The 22,394-nt window shown below is 41.7% G+C and overlaps 4 protein-coding genes across 4 annotated transcripts in view; 2 read left to right on the top strand and 2 right to left on the bottom strand.

Moving 5' to 3' along the window:
- LOC309327038 (olfactory receptor 5AP2-like) overlaps positions 1-22,394 on the bottom strand; it is a gene marked incomplete at its 3' end in the record, with an annotated part of 234,818 nt that overhangs the window by 111,199 nt on the left and 101,225 nt on the right. The gene's annotated exons all lie outside the window — the stretch shown is intronic.
- LOC309328489 (olfactory receptor 11A1-like) lies at positions 2,871-3,833 on the top strand (the record flags this gene model as incomplete). Its single annotated transcript, XM_081838486.1, has 1 exon — positions 2,871-3,833. One exon carries the CDS (start codon positions 2,871-2,873, stop codon positions 3,831-3,833), a length of 963 nt encoding a protein of 320 aa, XP_081694612.1.
- LOC309327489 (olfactory receptor 6C4-like) lies at positions 7,055-8,465 on the top strand. Its single transcript, XM_081836792.1, has one exon. The coding sequence runs from the start codon at positions 7,059-7,061 to the stop codon at positions 8,010-8,012; it is 954 nt and encodes a 317-aa protein (XP_081692918.1). The 5' UTR covers positions 7,055-7,058; the 3' UTR covers positions 8,013-8,465.
- Positions 13,699-22,394, bottom strand: part of LOC309328488 (uncharacterized protein) — a 45,747-nt gene continuing 37,051 nt past the window's right edge. Inside the window, exons 24-29 of the mRNA XM_081838485.1 lie at positions 20,767-20,864; positions 19,896-20,034; positions 17,461-17,684; positions 17,093-17,225; positions 15,692-15,748; positions 13,699-13,870 (exon numbers count right to left, since the gene is read on the bottom strand). Of these exons, the coding sequence (XP_081694611.1) occupies positions 15,701-15,748; positions 17,093-17,225; positions 17,461-17,684; positions 19,896-20,034; positions 20,767-20,864 (642 nt within the window). The 3' untranslated portion in view covers positions 13,699-13,870; positions 15,692-15,700. The remainder of the gene's footprint in view (positions 13,871-15,691; positions 15,749-17,092; positions 17,226-17,460; positions 17,685-19,895; positions 20,035-20,766; positions 20,865-22,394) is intronic.

Below are 22,394 nucleotides of genomic sequence, written 5' to 3'. Positions count from 1 at the left end.
GGTAGAAATATTTTCTTTATCAAAGCCCCAGTTTAGATGATGGCTTTATGCACACCTAACCCATGAAGATATTTCTTGAGAGTATTCAAAGTATAATGAACTTCTGATGCAATCAATCAAATTGGTAACAAATAAGATAACTGAAAATACCACATGAACTTACCTAGCTGTGCATGGGTAGATTCTGGGTTACCTAATCTTATTTTATTTCTCTCTTTCTCCATCGCTGATCATGCAGTTCATTGGTGTAGCCATCCACCAAATGTGAGCTGCTGTTTCCTCCATTTATCATGTTTTTCTCACTCTGTCTGTTTCAAAGATGATCTGTCTAATTGCTCTTTGCATTGACAGAAATGAAAGAGACATGGCAATGAAGTTTATATTTGGTTCATTCATTCCCATGGGTCTAATCAAGCATTGAAATAAATATTTAGAAGTGATTATGTGTGTTCTGTTGGTCATATATTAACTGGCAGTTGTTGAAAGACAATGTGGCAAAGAACTTTATCAATATTTGCCTCTTATAGCTCTTCAAGAGCTTCACTCCCAAGAGGCAACTCAAGCTGAGAAGAGAAGATTCTGTAGGGGTGGGGGTGGTACGTGTATGTGTATTTTACTGTTTAATTTCCATATGGTATATGGTTATAGAAGTCTGAAGCATGCAGCTTCATTTCAGATACCACATGAATGGCTGTTGAGTGAATATTCACATATTCACTTAGTCAGTGGTTTTCAACCAGTGTGCCATGGCATCTTGGGGTGCCTTGGGGTGGTGCCACAGGCAACACTGGCCTCTGTCCCTCTTTCCTTTCCTCCCTCCTCTGATGTCCTCTCACGTCTCTGCCTCGAAAAGGCTTCCACAGCTGTTTGTTGCAGCAATCTTGATGACAAGCTCTGTGGGCAAATTGTGCCTCTGGGGCTGGCCAGAGGGTGCTGGTTGCCAGGAGCTGATGTGGCCCCAGAATAAGCAAGCAAGAGGGTGCGGGAGCCCAGCCAGCCAGTCTGTCAGCCCTTGCTGTTGGGAATGGACAAATCCCTGTGGGGAAGCACCTCTCTTTGGGGCAGGGGGGCAGCTCAGAGACCAGGGGTGGCAGCTGTGGCTGCCCAGAGGACTCCCAAGGAGAGATTAGAGGAGAGGAGGATGAGGGAACACTCCACAATGGAGGGTGTTCAAGAAAGGGCGAGAGGCTGCCAGCTCTGCAGGCAACTGGGGTTCTGAGCCCCACAGGGGTGTTTCAGAAAGAGATGCACAAAACTGATTTGGAAACTAAACTCAAAGATTTCCCAAGAGTCTAATTAGGATATGAGTATTTGCTTCTTTCCCACTCTTCTTAAGCAATTGTAACTCAAATAAAGAACTTTGAACATTCAGGCGCAAGTGAACCTTTCTCAATGTAGCTGATCCATGAGCATGACTGAAGTAGCTTCATCTCAATATTTAAAGTAACTGGTTTTGAAGTCCAGAAGTTAACCTTCAAAGATTTCTAGCAAATTGGAATTCAGGTAAGCAATACTTTCCCATGCTCTTCAGCAATGGCAGAAGAGACAGCTACCATTTTCTGAAAATCTTTTTAATCTTTGCAATTTTATTTTGTATTTATTGATATTTTAAATTTTATTTTGTATTCATCATTTACTTTCAGCTTGCCTCCCTGGTTTATTATTTGTTTTGACAGGTCTAGAAAGCATGTCAGAAAGCTGTCAATTATTTTATTTTTATTTTGTTAAGGAGAACAATGTGCCTTACAGCATAATCCTAATCATGCCTACTCAGAAGAAATCCTGTTGGATTCAATGGGGCTCACTCCCAGACAAATAGAATTACTGTCTTTGTTGTTGTTCATAGATCTCTTTGCAACTTGCAGGAGATAGAAAAGGGTGGAGACCCTGCATGTATCCATTGAGCAACTATATATTGATGCTTTGTTAGGAAAATATACTGCACATTCTTTAGCGCATATATATATATATATATATATATATATATATATATATCCAGTAGAACCTTAGAAACCAACTAAGTTTGTTCTTGGTATAAGCCAGTGGTTCTCAACCTGTGGGCCCCAAATGTTGTTGGACTACAACTCCCATTATCCCTGAGCTCTGGCCTTGCTAGCTAGGGGTGATGGGAGTTGTAGTCCAACAACAACTGGGGACCCACAGGTTAAGAAAGGCTGGTATAAGCTTTCTTCAGAACGACAACTTATACCAAGAACAAACTTAGTTGGTCTCTAAGGTGCTACTGGACTTTTTTTAATAAATAAATAAATAAATAAATATATTTTGACTGCATTAGACCAACATGGCTACCTACTTGATTCTTTAGCATAACATTTGAAAATCTAAAAAAAAAAATATTCATTCCCTTGGTTGGATGACAATGCAATTCAGAACATGGAAGGTTTTTTCTCTCCTTCTTTTCTTTTTAGACACCAAACTAGAATATTTTATTAACCCCATATGTTCTAAATAAACAATTTATATAAAATTTGAACAGATCGTGTCCAGTGAGCACAAACTGTTAAAATTAAATGTGTTTAAAGCTACTTAAATCAATTATCTATTGTGATTCTTGCCCATTCTCCTCTGAAAATCTGATCCCAAGAATTGGTGCACCCTCTGAAGCAGCATGGAAACCAAAGGGTCAACAGGGAGATAAGGACATCAGTGAAAATCATGACCCATCCTTGAAAGGCTTTCACTAGATCAAGGACTTTTCCATGAATGGAAAGACTCCTGTTCATAGAATGGAACCAATTGATATAGCCTACACACAACTGAAGAGCTTAAAGCTTAGTTGGATGTTACTGAAACTGTGTTTAAAAAAACTAATAGTAATTGCATTAATTGTTATCTTCCCACTCCACTAGATGAAAACTATGCAAAGACTAGAATGGGTAAATCAAACCATCATCACAGAATTCATTCTACTTGGATTTGGAGAAGTCCGGGACCTCCAGATTCTTCTCTTTGTTGTGTTTCTAACAGTCTACATCATGACCATGGCTGGGAACCTGATCATACTTGCACTAGTTGTGACAGATCAGCACCTCCACACACCAATGTACTTTTTCCTGGGCAATTTGTCTTGCCTGGAGACCTGCTACAGCTCAACCATCCTCCCCAGAATGCTGGCCAGTTTCTTAACTGGGAACCAAAGTGTTTCTGTCTGGGGCTGCATTGTGCAATTTTGGGCTTTTGGGTTTTTAGCTGCAACAGAGTGCTATCTCCTGGCAGCAATGTCTTATGATCGCTATGTGGCCATATGTCGACCCCTGCATTACTCAGTCCTGATGAATTTCAAGCTTTGCCTCCAGCTGGTAGCTGGGTCTTGGTTTGGAGGTTTTGTGATAAATTCAATCTTGTTAATTTTTATGGCACAGTTAACCTTCTGTGGCCACAATGTCATCGAGCATTTCTTTTGTGATTTCATCCCCATGACGAAACTGACCTGCAGTGATGCACACCAAGTAGAGCTTTTATCAACTGTCCTGTCCTCACTCTGCACCTTGCCACCATTCGTTTTAACAATAACATCATATGTGTACATCATCACTACCGTTCTTGGAATCCCATCTACCGCAGGGAGGCAAAAGGCCTTCTCTACTTGCTCTTCTCACCTCATTGTGGTGACTATTTTCTATGGCACCCTCATCATTGTGTATCTTTTGCCAGACACAACTGAATTAAGAGAGCTGAATAAAGGTTTCTCTGTCTTTTACACCATCTTGACACCTCTGGTCAATCCTTATATATACAGCCTGAGGAACAAAGAGGTGAAGATGGCCCTGGGGAGAGCTATCAGAAAGTGCGCAAATTACTTCACATTGTAGGCTTCTTCAAGCTTTGCTGCTGTGAGGAAGCAACATAGATACAACAGTACTGCAAGCCCACACCTTTACCTCACCTCCATGGCATTTTTTTGGTAGCTCCCATGTTTAGTTGCTACTTCTGAAGTGGGGACATTACTGTACACATGGAAGCTCCTTGTGTAAGGCACATGGTTTGTTGTAATGTGGATTTGCATTCACAGATGTGGGTGACACAAATATCTAAGTGTCTCCTGTTAAAATGGCTTCAGAGGGCACTGTGTAATGTGGTTAAGATGCAAATGTTCAATAGTATTAAGATGTAATATTGTGAGACATGCATGGAACTTTTTAATGAAGTACAGTCGTACCTCGGGTTACATGCGCTTCAGGTTATGGATGCTTCAGGTTACAGACTCCGCTAACCCAGAAATATTACCTTGGGTTAAGAACTTTGCTTCAGGATGAGAACAGAAATCGCGCAGCAGCAGCAGTGCAGCAGCAGCGGGAGGCCCCATTAGCTAAAGTGGTGCTTCAGGTTAAGAACAGTTTCAGGTTAAGAACGGACCTCCGGAACGAATTAAGTTCTTAACCCGAGGTACCATTGTAGTGATTCAAGATGACTCAAAATTCACATCCAGCAGATGGCAGCAGATTTTACCAGCAATCTTGTTCCTATGGTTTGACAGCACATAACAAAATGAGCAAGGAGTCACAATCCCCACCCTGTACTTTTGTGGTCTTGTGTTTTCATCAGGTTGTCTCTATTAAGTGGATTCTATTTTGAAACTTGCTGTGGTTGGATGATTTATTTTGTATTCATCTTTGGCTATTACTTAGGGTTGCTTTTTTGGCAAAATCACAAAAGAATGCAGTTCTTAAGCTATTCTCAAGGGAAATTGGCAAAAATGGTGTATGGCGACCCTACTATTACTGCAGTCTTTTGCCTAAAGCTACTAGGAAACTGAGCTATAATTAATCAGTGTCCAACCAGAAACTGTGTGAGTACAACAAAGAACTTGCATTTTTGAATTGTAATGTAAAAACTCAGCTTTGGGCTCCATAGAACCATTCACCATATTTTTTTTAGAATTGGATGCAGAGGGCATTGTCAGGGTGCTGTTGGCAGCTGCAGCCGATTCCCAGGAAAGCAGTGTTCTGTTTATTAATACAAGTTACAGAGGCAAATTAAAGATGCTTCATGATGCCTAACGTTGCCCTGAGTGAAACTCCACCCCTTCTACGTTATTCCCCTATTCATTGCTATTCATCTGACTCCTCCTCCTGCCTCCAATGGTGGCTGGTACGTGACAGTTGCCTCTGAGCTCTCTGTTCTCTATTCTCATTCAAGTGCTGCTCAGGCTCTGCCAGTTGAATGCTCTCCACTTCCTCCTCCTCCTCTCCTATTATTTCCCAACTTTTGCCTTCATCTCCCTCTGAGGTATGCCCTGTGCCAAACCACTCCTGGAGGTCTATGCTATCTGCCTCTTCCTCCTCTCTAGGTGATGCCTGGGACAATGGTCTCCACCATTTTTCCTCATCTACCCAGTCCCTGACAGAAGTGAAAATTCCCAAAGGATCCAGGCTCATACTAGGCTGCAGCAGCATAACAACTGATGATGTATTTTTGAAGAAAGCTACACCGTACTTCAAAGTAGTGGAACTTTTCATTCTACCCACAATTCCCCGGGAACAACACAACTTCCACCCAGAAGTCTCTGCCATTATGTGTGATGAAGCATCATTTCCAGAGCATTGTCCATATATAATAATCTTAATAATAAGCACTAATCAATCTTTTTGTTTGGTTTTTCCCCCAAAAAAGTGACTGAAAGTGATTTACATAATGAAACAAAAGTTAAAGGAAAGTATTGTTGCAGTCTACCACCATCTCCAAATGGTGCAAGATTCCAAGGGTTCCAGGTGCTTACCAAGGGTTCGTGTTTCCTTTGGAAGTAAGGCACAGACGAGACTGGGGTATCTTTATGAAATATGGTTTATTTAAATAAGACACATTTCTTCAGCTGCTGGCTGCTCCTCCAGCATGTTCACACAAACAGTAACCTCCAATTCCTCCTGCTGCACCCCTTCTTCCACAGCAGGCTCCCAGAGAGTGGCAAAATCAATGAGTTGCAGCTTCTCAGCCCCAGTTAGCTCGCCCTTCTGAGGCACTTTCCTCTTTGCATCTACACTCTGGACCTCTTCAGCTTGCTGCCTTGTTTCTGACCCAGGTCACCACAAAACTCTACTTCAAACTCTGGCTTTATCTTTTGAGGGAGGGAGGGGGCCCACCCATTTCCCATCTCACACCAAGGCCCTTAATCCTTTGTCCTCTATTTTATTTTTTCAAAAATACTTTATTTGACAAACAACATTATCTTACACTACAATCCACCATACACCACAATATACAACACTGCACAACAATACAGTATATACATCACCAGTCAGAAATTTTATCTATATCTGTTTTACAGAACAGAGTGCAGATTACCAGAGAAATGATCTGTAGAACAAAAGATAGGAAATTCACAAAAGTAAGTGCAACATAAAATCTTCAACCCACTCTTGAGAATTTCACCGACATTTTTCTCTCTTCAACAATTTCTGAGTGTGATTTATTTTCTTGTGGAGAATGGGTAGGAGGAAAACACAGAAGACATTTTTCACACAGCACTAGTTTTTTAATGAATTGTACTGGGGGTACATATTCCTTAAAGGGTAAAACAGATTTGTTGGAACTAGGAGCAGCAGTACTGCCTCAAGAGTTCAATTAGGTCAAAAATATTTATTTTCCTCTTAAACAGTAGATTCGGAACACAGATCAGGAACAATGGGAATGGTGACTGCCAGATCTGAGAAGATAATCAAGTCCTTTTGCAATAACAACAGAGATTTAACTGCTATATAAGTACAAGTCCCAAGCTTTAGATTATCTGACTAAGGAATACAGGTAATTTCTATTGCTGTTATTTCAGGTGAGCATCATAATTCACCATACTGTGACAGTGCTGAAATATCTAAATAGATCATATTCAACATGCCTCTTTAATGAACTGAAAACTCTGGCCTGACCTTCTTCCTCCCCCACCCCACATTAATTTATAGAACTGGAATGAGAAACTGGGCCTCCATAGAGAAAACTATATGATCTATCCTAGAACCATATGTTATATTCACCAGAATTGCAATATAAACATCATTGCATGTCTTTTATTTTATTTGCCTCTAAAAAAAACAAAAAAAACCATGGTAGAATCAGACTGGGTGAATCGAACTATGACAACTGAATTCATCCTCCTTGGATTTGGGGATCTCCAGCACCTGCAAATTCTTCTTTTCCTTCTCTTTCTAATCATCTACGCTTTGACTATGACTGGGAACATCCTTATCATTGTCCTAATTGTGAACGATCAGCGCCTTCATACTCCCATGTACTTCTTTCTGGGGAATTTGTCTTCTTTGGAGGCCTGCTATACCTCAACAATCCTGCCCAGAATGTTGAATAGTTTATTGACTGGGAAAAGGATAGTCCCTGTCCATGGCTGCCTTATGCAGTTGTGGCTTGCAGCATCCTTAGCAGCGTCTGAATGCTACCTTCTTTCGGCGATGTCTTACGATCGCTATGCTGCAATATGTAAACCCCTGCATTACACAAGAATAATGAACAACAAGGTTTGCCTTCAACTGGTAGCTGCATCTTGGCTGTGTGGTTTCATAGAAAACACTATATTGATCGTTTTTGTATCTGAGCTAACATTCTGTGGTCGCAGTGAAATAGAACATTTCTTTTGTGATTTCCTCCCTATCATTCAACTGTCCTGCACTGACACCTATAAGGTTCAACTTGCATTGACCATCATGGCATCCTTCTGCACACTTCCATCATTTATCTTAACCATTACATCATATGTTTACATCATTAATGCCGTTTTGAGAATTCCCTCAGCAACTGGTAGGCAGAAGGCTTTTTCCACCTGCTCTTCTCATTTGGTTGTCGTGTCCATTTTCTATGGAACAATCATTATTGTCTATGTGCTACCAAAAACAAAAATACTAAAGGAGCTGAATAAGTTTTTTTCTGTATTCTACACTGTCCTGACGCCTCTGGTCAATCCCCTTATATACAGTCTGAGGAACAAAGAAGTGAAGGAAGCTTGGAAGAGGATTGTCAGCAAATGTAAAAGTAATGCAGTGATGTGAGGGTGCTGAACTCTTATGGCTGAAGCCCCTTTGTTGAGATTTGCACATCATTTGACTTTCAAGGACTAGTAAGCAGCGCAAACAAGTACTGAGTATATCTTTATTTCAGGAGTACATGGAATGAAGCAGGGCCTTTTTGTTATTTCCATGCAACGATGGCAATGCCAACTCTCCTTTATTGACATACAGTGGTACCTTGGGTTACAGACGCTTCAGGTTTCAGGTTACAGACTCCGCTAACCCAGAAATAGTACCTTGGGTTAAGAACTTTGCTTCAGGATGAGAACAGAAATCGCGCAGCAGCGGTGCAGCGGCAGCGCGAGGCCCCATTAGCTAAAGTGGTGCTTCAGGTTAAGAACAGTTTCAGGTTAAGAACGGACCTCCAGATTTACTTAAGTTCTTAACTCGAGGTACCTCTGTATTTCCTGGATTCTACATTCTAACTGCACCCAAACTCATTAATTGTGGCAATTTACACTACTGAATTTGCTGGATCATGGCTGCTTTAAGAAATATTATAGTACCCTCAATGTATCCTGTGGATTTGGTCTGAGGACACTGACAGACAAAATATATTTGTTGTGATTATTATTCTGTGATATCTTCTGCCTGCAGATGAACCAAATTTATTAATTCACATTTTCATGACTGAGCCATGTTGAGGAATGAAATGAACCACCCAGTTTTGTCTAAAATTTAGAATAGCTGTGTTTTCTTCATTAGAGAAAAAAATAACTTTGGATAATGAAAAGTTAGTTTTATTTACCGGTAAATGGGTAATGTGTTATGGTTTGCTGTATAAAGAAGAGGTATGGTTTTGTAAATGGTATGGTGTCCTTCTCCCCACCCTCAAGTCAGATTACCAGTTCAGTGGTGAGCACTGGAAGAGGAACGGGGCGGGGAGCGGGGGGAGCACACCGCCCCCTGCACCATCGGGGAGGGGGGTACCATCACGCCACACGCCCGCCTGCTCTCCGCCCCCGGTGCCAGAGTATGCAGCTTCACCACTGGTTGTGAGGTTTTACTCCTACTTTGTGTAGGCTTATAAATGTCACCATTAGAACTCTAAGCAAGAAAGCATGTACGCAAACGAGGAAAATACGGATGTGCATAGCCATGCAAATGACAATCACAAACCACTGGGCAGTTCTAAACTCACCTTTTAAAGGCTCTGCAATGAACAAGGTGGCAGCTCCTCTCCTCTCCAGCATATACTCATGCTATTTGAAAGGTTATGGGTAGAATTCTGAAGAGATCAAAAGCCACCACATACTTTCTTTTGAAGTAAGAGGAGGGATAGGGAACCTTTGGTTCTCCAGATGTTGGTGATGTACAACTGACATAGCTCCTAAGCACCTGCCGTGGTAGCTGGAGCTGATGGGAGCTGGAGTCAAACAGCATATGTAGATCCACAGGCTATCTATTCCTGCACTCTGTTCAAAGACATGTTAAGCTTCCATTCCCCCAATGAGCTTTCTGCAAGGGCAATATGAAGCAGAATAGCCTCTTTTCTGCCTTGGATGTAATTCTACCTATCATGGTATGTATTGTTGTGAAAAGTTCTCTGAACTCTGTGCTTGTGGAAGCCAATGTGATAGAGCTGTCTAGTCCCCTTAATGTTCCCAGCAGGACATTTCTGTGTACCTGCTTAGCCAGTGATTCCAGGCTCTATGTATGTGTGTGCATGCACAACTCTCTGTCTCTCTCTGCCTCTCTCTGTGTGGTTACCTCTGCAAAGGCTGCAAAACTTCACAGCCCTGCAGAGCAATACACACGCATGAGCCCTAACTGTTTCCCTGTGAAAAATTTCACCGTATGTCACTGCTGCTAGAGAAAAATTCTACTTATAAAATAGGCACATAAAACAGTTTTTTCAAGTATATCAGATAAAATTGCAGAACTGCCTCCAGGTACAGCAAACATGTTGCCAGAGGAGATAACATCTTCTGTTGTAACATAGCTAATAAAGTCCAGACACAAGCAGGCTGCCTTTCTGTCTGGCATAAAACCATTCCCAGAATTCTTGGAAGCATAAACAACTTTTCAAAAGGAGACAGGATACCCAATAAAAGTGAAGTTGTAGGGGAAGCACAAATAACAATCTCTTTTCTGTCAAGGAAAAAAAGAGAGAGGCTAGTTTCATCCTGTCCTGGATCCAAGAAGCATGAAAGTGAAAGTGATTGTGAAGTCATTCTTGACTTGATTCTCCTGCTCTAACATAAGTGAATGTAGCTTGCCCATTTTTGACATTTCTGTACGTAGGAGAAGTGCACAGAGTGGCCAATTTTCAGGTCAGAATTCACTCTGGAGGATGTTCTGATTTCTGTGGACTTCACCAGACACCCCCCTTTTTAAAGTTTTGTGCCGACATACTGAGTAACAATGGCAATCTTCTTCTTAACTCTATGAAACCATCCCTAGCTATTTTATATCAAGCCACTGAAACCCGCAGCCATTGATAGCAGGATATTTTGTATTCAGATGTACATAACACATAATAGCAAGTCACCCCCAATGGCAAAACAAGGAGAACAGCCCTAGCAACTGCTGATCAAGTACCAGAAAATACAAGAGATGCTGTCACTGATGCTCAGTAAGCAGCCAGTTAAGAATGCACCTGACAAACCTTCACTGCCAGGGCTGCTACCGGGGGTAGCACAAACACCTGAGACGAGGAAATACATGATTTATTAAATTAATAATGTAAGCATATCACGTTAAGAAAGAAACAAAGTAATCAAATGGTAATAAGGTATCACATTACATACAAGTATAAGACCTGTCATTCAAGAAATGAAATATATGTTTCATTTACATAACATAAAAACAATAATACAGTGGTACCTCGGGTTACAGACACTTCAAGTTACAGACGCTTCAGGTTACAGACTCCGCTAACCCAGAAATAGTACCTCGGGTTAAGAACTTTGCTTCAGGATAAGAACAGAAATCACGCAGCAGTGGCGCAGCAGCAGCGGGAGGCCCCATTAGCTAAAGTGGTACCTCAGGTTAAGAACAGTTTCAGATTAATAACAGACCTCCAGAATGAATTAAGTTCTCTACCTGAGGTAACACTGTATTTAGATGGATAGAAAGAGTCATAATTAAAAGCACATTAAGTGCACAGTTTCTGTCGTCTAGTATCAAAGACATGCCCTCTCAACTAAATCTATTGTGTAATATCCAATGAATTCAGTTTTTTTTAATAAAAAAAACAGAGCATTGCCCCGGAACACATTTACCTGGTTGGTTAGAAAGCATCAGAAAGGATTTGAAAGACAATGACAAATGTTGAAGGCACAAATGCAGACAATTTCAACAAGAAAGAAAAGAGGAAGTTATCTAAAGAAAGTTGTGTGGCTGCATAAGGAGCTTACAGTTTAACTGAGATTTAATAACGTCATGTATAAGAAATGGAAGAAAGAAGAAATCACAAAGGAAAGGTATACACAAGTAGCCAACATCTGCAGGGAAGTCGAGTGGGCCAAAGTTCTAAATGAGCTCAGGCTTGCAACAGAGTTTAAAATAAAAGTTTATTTGGCTATGTTCATAGCAAAAGGAAGAACAAACAAATGGTAGATCCTCTGCAAGGTGAAGACAGAGAAATGCTATTGGGTGATAGAGAGAAGGTGAAACTGCTCAATACCTACTTTCCCTCTGTCTTCACCCAAAAGAAAAGCAGTGCCCAACTTGGTGATATCAGAATAAATTATGCAATGAAGGAGCTGTAGCCCACGGTATAAACCCCAGTTGTGCAACATCTTGGGGAAGGCCCCAGGAAGCCAGACCGTGCACTGCAGCTGGTAGCACATATGTGTTTGCATTGCTCTGCTCACTGTTGCTGTACTGTGTCATCTGTTTAAATGAGCAGCAAGCAGGTGTCAGGTGCAACAATGAGCACATGGTATCCTATGCTACTTTTTGTGTGCTGTGTCACCTTTTGTGCACCCCTCAATATAGCCTGAAACCTTCATATGAGGTGAAGGATGCTATCGCTTTGCCCGTGCTAAAGTAAGATTCAACTACCACTCCATCCTGCTTATCTATATAGACATGCAGGCATCTTGTCATTCACACAGGCAGCAAAATGTCTACATACTGGTTTGCGCTCTCTCTCTCTCTCTTTCTCTCTCTCTCTGTGTGTGAAGGCTTGCCTGCCAAAGTAAATTGGCAGGACACATAACATTGGTAAGTTAGTCCAATCAATAATGCAGTAAATGATTTCTTCATCAGCCTATAACTTTTATACCAACTCCCTCCCCCTTCCATTAATGTTTCATCCAAAGCTGAAGTGAAATGATGGCAATGGAGTCCAAGTTAGAGTCCAAGTTCAAAGAAGAGTTCTGTGTTTTTGGCATCCAAGGCTGCCGAAGAGTAAATATTTGATATTTAACAACATACTCTGGAAACTTGTACTGGGATGAGATAACAAAACAGGATTGTGATAGGGATCTCCCCTCTAACCTATGTACATCAGAAAAAAAATCCCCAAACTGTGGTCATGTTCAGGCCATTATTCTGATTGTGCGATGTAGAAAACCAGGAATGGATGTAGGGGTGCAAATGCAAGCCCATCACTCAACGATCCTGATCTTCCATAGTGTGTGGTCAATAATAATAATGTCTGTTTACATTTTTAAAAAATTCTAATTTTGAAACTAGGCATTTCAGTGCAGTAGTTTACTCAAACCATAAATGCCACTATTTCTACTTACCCCAAATTAGAATACAAAGCAAAACCATCTTTTCTTATCAGCTGAAAAAATAATTCACTTGGAGTATGTAGTGGGACTTTGCCATGCATTGTGGACATTGTAGCTCTATATTTTTGCTTTGTGAGGAAATATAACAGTAAAGGAGTCATCATATCCATATAGGAGGCGGGATCTGGAAGGGGTGTAAAGGTCAGAAGAAAGCAATGCAGCCTCTTGAGTTACACAAAGCCAGGGATGAGGAATCTGTTGTTCTCCAGATGCTGATGGACAGGGCCTTAGCTAGGGAGTGGTGAGGTAGGCCCCCTACAGGGGCACATGCAATGGGGGTGGGGGTGGGGCTAAATCAGATAAAAATATGTCCATAAATATAAATATTGATTATTGCCTTATAAGAAATGGTTTTAAATAGAGGGTGAATTGAATGGGTGGAGGAGGGTGGGTTGGAGGAGAGGTGAAAAGAAGAGCTAGGGGGCGCAATCTGGGTGGTTCTACCAAGGGCGCAAGATCACCTAGCTACAGCTCTGCTGATGGACTACAACTCCCTTCATCCTCGGACATTTGCTATGCTAGCTGGGGATGATGGGAATTGGAATCCAAAAATATATGGAGAGCAACAAGTTCCCGATCCCTGCTCAGTGTTCAGCTCTAAGGGAACATAGCAGCTTCTTCATGCTTCCAACAGTTGCATATTTATCTGGCTCAGAGTTTCTGACTCATTCTGACCCTTTTGCCCTGCCCTGCACGCACCATGATTAAAGCCCAGATGTGGGAGAGCAGACACTCTAGGGATGAATAGTCAAATAGAGAGAGCAAGTCCATGGGAAACAGAAGCTTCTGCTTGTCTGCTTGGTACCAATAGTTACAGAGTGCTCCCAAATTCCAACACACCACCTCCTTTCACATGCACACACACGCAAGCCCATATGTTATATTTTTACTTAACTGAATCACTGTACTGCAACAGGGGAAGATTTTATTTAAACACTTTATTAACTCTCAACAGTAAAACTATAGTGAGAAATGAAGATTATGGAAGAATCAAATCCTTGTTTCCTGTGAATCAGAAAGGTGATGTGTCACAAGTGAAGAAGCAACCAAGGATGCTTGAGCTTATTTGGGCTTTATTTCCTGTGTTCTTCCTTTCTTGAGAGAGAAGAAAATAACAGCAAATAATTATTTGCAGCAAGCAAATAAGAACAAGCAGAACATTTTAGAGAAAACGAGATACCCCTCATTTCACATCTAGTGGTTAGTTCACACAGTCCCATTATTTTGAAACAACAATAATTTTAATTTAAAGGCACCCAGCACACACACACTTGGTGTACTTTCTTGTAAGTTTGGAGACTAAACTCACCCTGGATGGACAACTACTTCAGCAAATTCTATCCATTTATGTCAAAAGAAAAAGAAGTGATAGCTGGGTTTTGTTTTGTTTTGTTTTGTTTGTTTTTTTACTAATAATGAAGGGGAGAATTTGACATGCCCTTCTGGGAAAAAAACCCTGCTTCTATTATTCTGAATTTTTCCAGGATTCATGCCTTAAGAATGAAAGGTACTCCAAGGGCAGGGAGAGGATATAAAGCATAAAAAACAGCAGTGAATTAGGAATAAGTATAGTTGGACAGACAAACAGAACTAAGCAACCTACAGATCAATTCAGCCTGAAGTAGCAAATTTTAGAAAGCCCAAATTTAGAAATTTTTCAGCCCTACTGATAATCAGGTAGAAAATTTGAGAGGGAGGTAAGACCAGAATGTACACTTGAAAATGTAAAGTGTGAACTATGTTTCTGTTTGTTTCTGCGTATTATACTTGGATTACCTGTGAGTGTATGTTTGTTGGCAAACGTGGGTTTGCCACTGCATAATTAGAGGCCCTTTAAGTATTTGGTTTGGAGAAGCCTCCCTAGGCTATAGACATGAAAAAAAGGGGGGGGGGGTTGAGTTCCTATTGGTTCCTATTGTATGTGCAGTTGTACATTGGTTCTTGAACGGAATCTGCTCCGGAAGTCCGTTTGACTTCTGAAAACCAAGACATGGCTTCCGATTGGCTGCAGGAGATTCCTGTGCTCAATCAGAAGCTGCGGAAGCCACGTCGGATGTTCGGCTTCCAAAAAAAGGTTGCAAACCAGAACTCTCACTTCCGGGTTTGTGGCGTTTGGGAGCCAAAACCTTCGAGTCACAAGGCATTTGAAAACCAAGGTATGACTCTATATACACCCCCTCTTTGTTACCTCTCATTAGAGGCACTATTTTCTCAAGAGGGACCCCCCCAACTCGATTGAGGGGACCCAGGAGCACATGATGTCACATGTGTAATGTTTTGCAACGTTTTGACATTGTGTGTGCAGCAGCGCGAGGAGCCAGGGGGCAGAGCAGAAAGCCCTCTGAACATTGAGGGGGCCTGGACTTCTAAAAAAAAAAAGAAGAAGAAAGAAAGAAAGAAAAGAAAGAAAAGAAAAGAAAACAAACAACAACAAAAAAGAAAACATGGGGGGGGGCTGAAACTGCCTCGGCCTCTAGGAGCTGGCACATATACCTCAACTGGGTGCAAGCTTCTGAAATAATTCAAAACTCTGAAAGTTTTATTTGTTGGAGGCAAATATGTGATAGATGCAATAGAACCTCCAGGGCATGATCCTCTTTGAGATATCTGAGATAATAAAATGGGTCCCCAGAATCCGAGTCTCTCTGTATCCTAGAGGAGGAAGTGTTAATCATGAAGACATGCATTATGAGTGGTTCAAATATCCATTCTTTTGTCATAATGCCATGTTCTGGCTATAAATAGATACTCCAGACCTTGGCTAGTGGTATAACATAAATAAGAACAGAGGTCAAGCAAGGCCCTTCATACGTAATGCTTTCACTGCAAGTAGTGGCAGATAACATTCATCCTACATTGTCAATGTTGAAATCAGTTAAACCTTTTCACACAAGCCATGCTTGCACATCAGCTCACCTGAGATGGCTACTGCTCTCCAAAAACAGCTCTACTGCGCTCAACCAGTTTTGGACCCTGGAAGAAATGACAAACACCCTTTGACATTCCTAGAGAAAGTGCTCCAAGTTGACCATAGACCTCTGCATTGAACAATTGTGTCAGTTTAATTCTAGTAGCCTATTGTGAATTATACAGGGGGGTTCATTCCAGCACCTTGAATAAACTTAAAACCTCCACCCACAGCCTCCCACTAATTTTATAGCAAAAATGGTGATTGCAATTATATATTTCTAGAGCAGTGCATTCAAATACAACCTTGTTTTCTTCCTAAGCCCCTGTTGCTCCCACCTCATCCTCCAAACTTGGCCTTGCATTGCTAAACACACCACCCCATCCTAACCACATTCCTATGTAGGTGGGCATATTTTTCGCATGCGATACCAGTTTCTCTTTCTCTTCAAGAGAGAAATTCTGACTTGGTTCTGCATGGTGGGGGGGGGATAGAAGAGGGCAGGAACTGGTGTTTGAATAGTGCTGTGAAACCTTAGGAGAGTCGTGTGGGTGTAGGGGTGGGGTTGGAATGCCGGGGGCAAGCAAACTTCAGGCAACAAAATATATTGGACTGGAACTGGTGAAATCTCCTTTTCCATCACATTCTCTAGAAAGCTTGATCAGGATGCATTTTTTTCTTATGACAGTATTTACATGGTATTGAGCAACTACTGCCTGGTTGCAAATACCCCCTTTGGTGGCAAGGTACTCAAGAGAGTAATGTCAAAGCAGCGGCAGGCATTCCCAGAGGAAATCTAGACCCATTTCAATTTGGGTTCAGACCCAGGTTTGAAACTGAATCTGCCTTGGTTGCCCTGGCAAATGACCTATGTTGGTAGAGGAACCAGAAGAGCATGACACCATTGCTCTTACTAGACTTTTTCATAGGCTTTTGTTAGCACTAACAATAGCATCCTCCTGGACCGGAGGTGTTGGGTTGCCCCCAAGACTGGGGTGGGGGTGGGGTGGGCATCATATGTTGCATGTGTTTGATGTCATTCACGTGGCATGTAGTGTCACACATGTCTCTGGATGCCATGTAGGCCGGTGCAGCCTTCTGCTAGCCCATGCCGGTTCCTGCAGCATACTCTTCCTCCACCTATGGCCTCATTCTATTTTTTTAAAGCTACAAATAGCAATTGCAATGATATATTTCCAGAGCCCCACTTTCAAAACATGAAGCTTTTCTTCCTCATTCCTTTGGTCCCCATCACACCCCACAACCCTGAGAGCTACTTGCCATTCTTGTCACTGAGGAGGAGTCTAGGCCTAGGTACTCATATCCCAATCAAGCAGTTGGCCTCAGCCTTGTCAGGCTGTCAGCGAAAACCAAACTGTCCCAGACATTTGTCATTCTAAGAAGTTTACCTCTGTCGTAAAGCATTCCTCATGATTTTCAGCTTCGCAGCATTGTGTCACCATGGTAGTGAAATATCCAGTCACTTCTGCTATTTGCTCAGTGGTGCTATTGGGTTGGTGTTTTATTAAGTGGACAAGCTGCCTGCAATGAGAACAGTGAGTGATAGGTTGGAAGCATAAGCTGCATGTGTCTCTCATCTTAGTGAAATCAAGTGCTGTTTCCTTCATGATTTCAACAAGGTGGAGAGTTTCAGAACTGCAATATGTGTAGAGACTGAAGAAAGGACAGGTCTTTGCGGTTAGGAACAGAGGTGAGGAAAGCTAAAGGTATTGGATTGCTTTGAAGTAGCCAACCAATTATTGGGCTGATTTCTTACTTTTGCTTTCTTAGTAGCAATTCATCTGGGGTAGCCGAGCATAGATCTTGGTGGGAGGTAAACAGTTCGGAAGAGAATGGTACAGGGACATAATCTGGATCAACTCCTAAATTGCTAAAGCATTCCCGGCGGAACTCATAGGAATCTTCACAGCAGTTGTGCATTTGTTTGTTTAGTGGTTTAACTTCATGTCGCTGACATACTTCTCCTAGTAAAAGGTCTGTCTAGAGAAAGAGAGATAATATGTTGGCCTTTGATGAACAGAAGTGTGATCAAAGCAACTTGCTTGCCACATAAATTAGCCACTATTTCAATACAATGAATGCAAGTGATGTAACTTTTGAAGACACGGTGCTTGTGAGATGCTAAAAGCTTGAACAATCCTATATTGCCACATGCATTGAATTTATTTCAATTTTATAAAATTACAATACCAAGTGAATATAAATAATAGGAAGATAGACAATAATAGCCATGATCAAGAGTAGCAATGAAATTGGGGAAGGCGGGGGGGGGGGAGTCTAATGGAGCTGCACTGGCAACCACAGAACAAATTCAATAATGAACAGACTTCACCACACAACACACACCTGAAGTTCTATATTTTCAACCAATCTAGGTATGCGTGTCAGCCTGTTCTGGATAAGGTAGCACACTTACTGAAGGATGAGATACACAATGGTAAGCTAGTTGAGAGGCTGTTGAGGTCTTGAATGCTTTTTCACAGTTTTGGCTAGCACACAGTGGTGAACTACGCAAGACGAAATTAATCCGTTCCGTGAGGCTCTTCGTATAGCGGTTTTTTCGTCTTGCGAAGCAAGCCCATTGACAGCTTAGCGAATTAGTGCTATTAGCGGTTTAGCGGCTTTTAGCGGATCAGCTGATAAGCGGCTTATCAGCGGATTAGCTGATAAGTGGCTTAGCGGCTTAGGAAAAGGGGGGAAAGGGGGGAAAACCCGCAGGAACTCGCAAGACATTTTGTCTTGCGAAGCAACCCCATAGGGAAATTCGTTTTGCGTAGCACCTCCAAAACGAAAAACCCTTTCGTCTAGCGGGTTTTCCGTCTTGCGAGGCGTTCGTCTTGCGGGGCACCACTGTACCAAGCTACCAAATTTTCCTCAGTAACTCAACATCCCCCATTGCCAGAGGTTGGACTGAGGAGGAATGGTTGGAGCCGCTGCCCCCTTCTCCTGAACCTTCCCAAGGGCAGGAGGACAGTATTGATTTGGAACAGTGGTTTGCAGAGGGGCATAGTCCAGAGGGGAAAAGTTGGGAAATATTGGGTGAGGAACGGCTAGAAGAGGAAACACCAGGAGAGAGACAGCTGGCAGATTCAGTGTCCTTTGACAGCATTCTTGACCCCCCTCCTTCACCTAAGACTAGACGGGCTTTGAGAGTGAGAGAACAGAGAGCTCACTGGCAACAAGCTCAGATTACCTGACACAGGAGTGACGTAGATTAATGGGGATGGAGGGGGTGAACCTTTACTGGGACCAATGCCATTTCTAGAGAGATATGCATTTCTTTGTCTCTTGCTGTGATTATTAAAGAAACTTACTGGTAAGAACGCTCTTTTCACCTGATCTGCTTATTTACTGCTTATTTGGGAGGGATCTGATTCCCCGAAGCCTGACACCCATCCAGTTTTCTGTCTGCTGCAATATGGCCCTTAGAAAATAAACTGCGGAGAGCACCAACGGGTATAAAGTGATTCTCACCCTCACTGTGGCACTCGGATGGGCAGAAAAGTTTCAAGCTCTTCAAAAAGCACATTGCCACAATGGGAATGGAATTGATCTCTTCCTATTCCTATTAAACATTTGATATGAATGCAAGGGCTGATTTCTACTTTCATCCATTCTCAGATGTGCAGGGAATATATTCTGCCCTCAACTGATCTTTACTGATCAGCAGATGAGCTGTGTGTGCCGTGTGTGTGTGTGTGTGTGTGTGCGCGCACGTGTGTACTCTTTGTCCTGTATGTTTGTGTGGAAGAGATGTGTGTGCGCGCAGGGTGGCCACACCTACTGCAGGCATGCAGACCCTGGAGGATTCCCAAGTGTGGGTGTGGTTCTCCAGCTAAGAAACATTCAACATATATGTAAGTGGGTCAGCTGTAGACATACCAGGAGAAGTCAAATCTAAGCCATTGTCAAACATCCCTGTCCTTTAGGTCACATTCAGGTTACATTATGGGAAATAAGTTTTAGAACATGTTCAGAACTGTGAAATTCCATGTAAAAAACCCCAATTTGAAATGGATTCCTCCCCCATTCCTAATTATTCCACTATTCGTTATTGCATGTTTGTTTGCTTGTTTTTATCTGAGCCCAATTCAAAGGCATTACATTTAAAATAGTATTTAATAAACCCTGCTGAACAAGAAAGAAATGTAGATGGAGGAAAGAGGCCAATATGGAGGATAAAATACTCACATTCTCATCAGCACACACCACTATGTGTGCGTCATCCTCCTTACAGCATTTGGCAACAATACCTGCGAATTTCATTGTGTACTGGTACAATTCTTCAAATGCCATCTCAGGAGCTCTCTTCGTATAATGGACAAGGACTCTGCAAACCATAAGTGAGAAGATTTTAGTCAATGAGGATTTGGGATGCAACCCTTGTCGGGGTGGGGTGGGGGGTTGCAGTAATGCTCAAGGACTGAGAAAACTGCATTGTCTTCCACAAGTTGACAGGTTACTAGAACAAGTGAAGTCACTTTTAGGGCTGCACTGGTGGGAACACTGGAGCTTCAATTTAAGAGTTCTCCCCATCTCGACAAAGTCTTGTGTTCCTATGTAAACAAACAAATTAATCACTATCCTGGATTTGATACACAGCTGCTGGAAGTTCATATAACTGAGCTGATGTTGCATATGCAGACAAAACACAGTTAACCGCTGTTTCCCCCCCTTTCCTTCAAAATGGGGGTAGGAGGCAGCCATTGTTGTTTCTTTGTGCCAGCAGACTTTGTTTCAGACTCATTTCAGTTTCTGCATAGCATAGAGTCTTCTAATTAGGTCTGCTTAAACTCCACACCATCCTCGTGTCAAGATACACCAGCTATAGACTTTGCGCCTCATACATCATACCCATATTCTCCTTCCCACCCCACATCTTTTGGGTTAACATCCATCCACATGAATTGTTCTTGAGAACTCTAAAGCTATTCTTTATTGGCTCTAATAAAAGTATTCATCCTCTGCATTCTGTCTCTACAAAGAGGTTATCTAAAACTAAATTAGCCCAGCTAAATTGACCTCTGTTCACAAGCTAAAATATGAAAAGGTTAGAGCATACTCATTTTGGAAGCCGTGGTCTCCTGCTTTCTCATACAAATTGCAGCGCATCTTAAATGTTTCCAGGGTATTGTCAGCGTGTTGTATTAGCTCTCCTTCCTAAAGGAAAATATAACTGCTATTAAATATTTATGCAGTGATTCTCTTTTTTTATATATAAAATTTTTATTGGGTTTTTACATTTTATAAAGACACACACACACAAAAAGACAAAGACAACACATATACAATTTCATACCCTTACTTTCTTTACCCTCTTTCCCTGACTTCCCCCACCCCCTCTTCATACATCCCAATTCCGATAATTAGTTCAGCAAGTTCTTATCTATCATCTTAAACATATTGTTATTATTTTTAAAACTTAGCTCTTTTTACTTATCCACATTTAACTTATCCAATTCTCTTATAAACATTAAATCCTTTTTCTAAGGTCGACCTAGCTTCCCTTCCACGAATTTCTCCCTTTATTATATTAATTATAGGTCACAATGGCCAAATACAAAAATCATAAAATTTTGAAATTCTATTCTCCCCTCCCTCCCTACCCCGGTTTCCGTCCCTTCCCAAGCAAATGTCCACAAAAACAGTTCCTAGCCCGGATTCCTCACATCCGAGGCCTTCAATTCTCTGTCAGTCTCTCTCTGCCGATTTTGTTGGTAATCCTTTTTGTTGGTCCTCAGGTCTCGAAGGAGCTCTGTCACAGTCACATCAAATTTTCTTCCATCCACAATGTTTAAAAGCAGTTGCTGCAAAAAGTCAGCTGCTCTCCCATATTCAAAAAGGAAGTCCCGCTCATGTTTCTTTATTCTTTTAAATTCCAGTATTCCAAGTACTCCAGGGACTTCCTTCTTCATCTTTCTCATCTTTCGCAGATTTGTAATCCAAAGATCTTCTTCTTTATTTTCTGATGATATAGGCTTCTGGTTGGTATTTTCCACCTGTACTTTCTCCACTCCTTCTTTCCTCTCCGCCAATTCCAAAGATGTCTCTTCTGGTTCAGCTGCAGATTTTTTATCAGTCGAATCCTTTATGCATTCAGCAGAGTTGTTTGTTTTAGAATTCAAGGTCATAAGTTCTTTGTTCATAGCCGTACTCTGCTCTTGCAAAATTCCCACGAGAAAAAACATTTTTTCTATCTCTGCCAGTAATTTTTCCTTTGCAGCCATTGTAATGTCTCTAGTTCCCCCTAGGGGGATTCCAATTGCTTAATAGTCCTTTTCCAACAATCCGTTACTTTGTTGTTTATTACTACTTTGTTTCCAACCACCTCAATTCAAATGTAACACCTTTAGTTCAGAGAGTTATTAAATAGTAAAGTTCTTGACTTTAACCGCCCGTTTGACAGCTCCTTTGACAGCTGTCAAACTCCTTATTATTTTTCCTCCGGCACACGCACAGGACGCTCCCGGGTTTGGGGGGGGGGTTTACACAAAAACTTCCAAAATTCCTCCCTTTCTCTCCAGCACAAAGACTTCTTCTGTCAAATTCATGGAAATATCTTTTATCTAACACCGAAAAGACAATAATCTCTCCACCTTAGTTCTCCGATTCTTGCTTTAGATCATTTGTAGGTAGGGGGGTGCGGACTTCCCTTTAGCACATCCCCCGGTCGTGCCGAATTCAAAGGTG

The sequence above is a fragment of the Podarcis erhardii genome (assembly GCF_964252035.2).
Source record: "Podarcis erhardii genome assembly, chromosome: 13".
In the NCBI taxonomy this organism is placed as follows: Eukaryota; Metazoa; Chordata; class Lepidosauria; order Squamata; family Lacertidae; genus Podarcis; species Podarcis erhardii.
Note: the sequence above shows the minus strand (reverse complement) of the source record. Positions and strands in the feature narration are given on the sequence as shown.

Coding starts and splice junctions, on each gene's coding strand:
- LOC309327489 (XM_081836792.1), top strand. CDS start 7,059: ATGGTAGAATCAGACTGGGTGAATCGAACTATGACAACTGAATTCATC.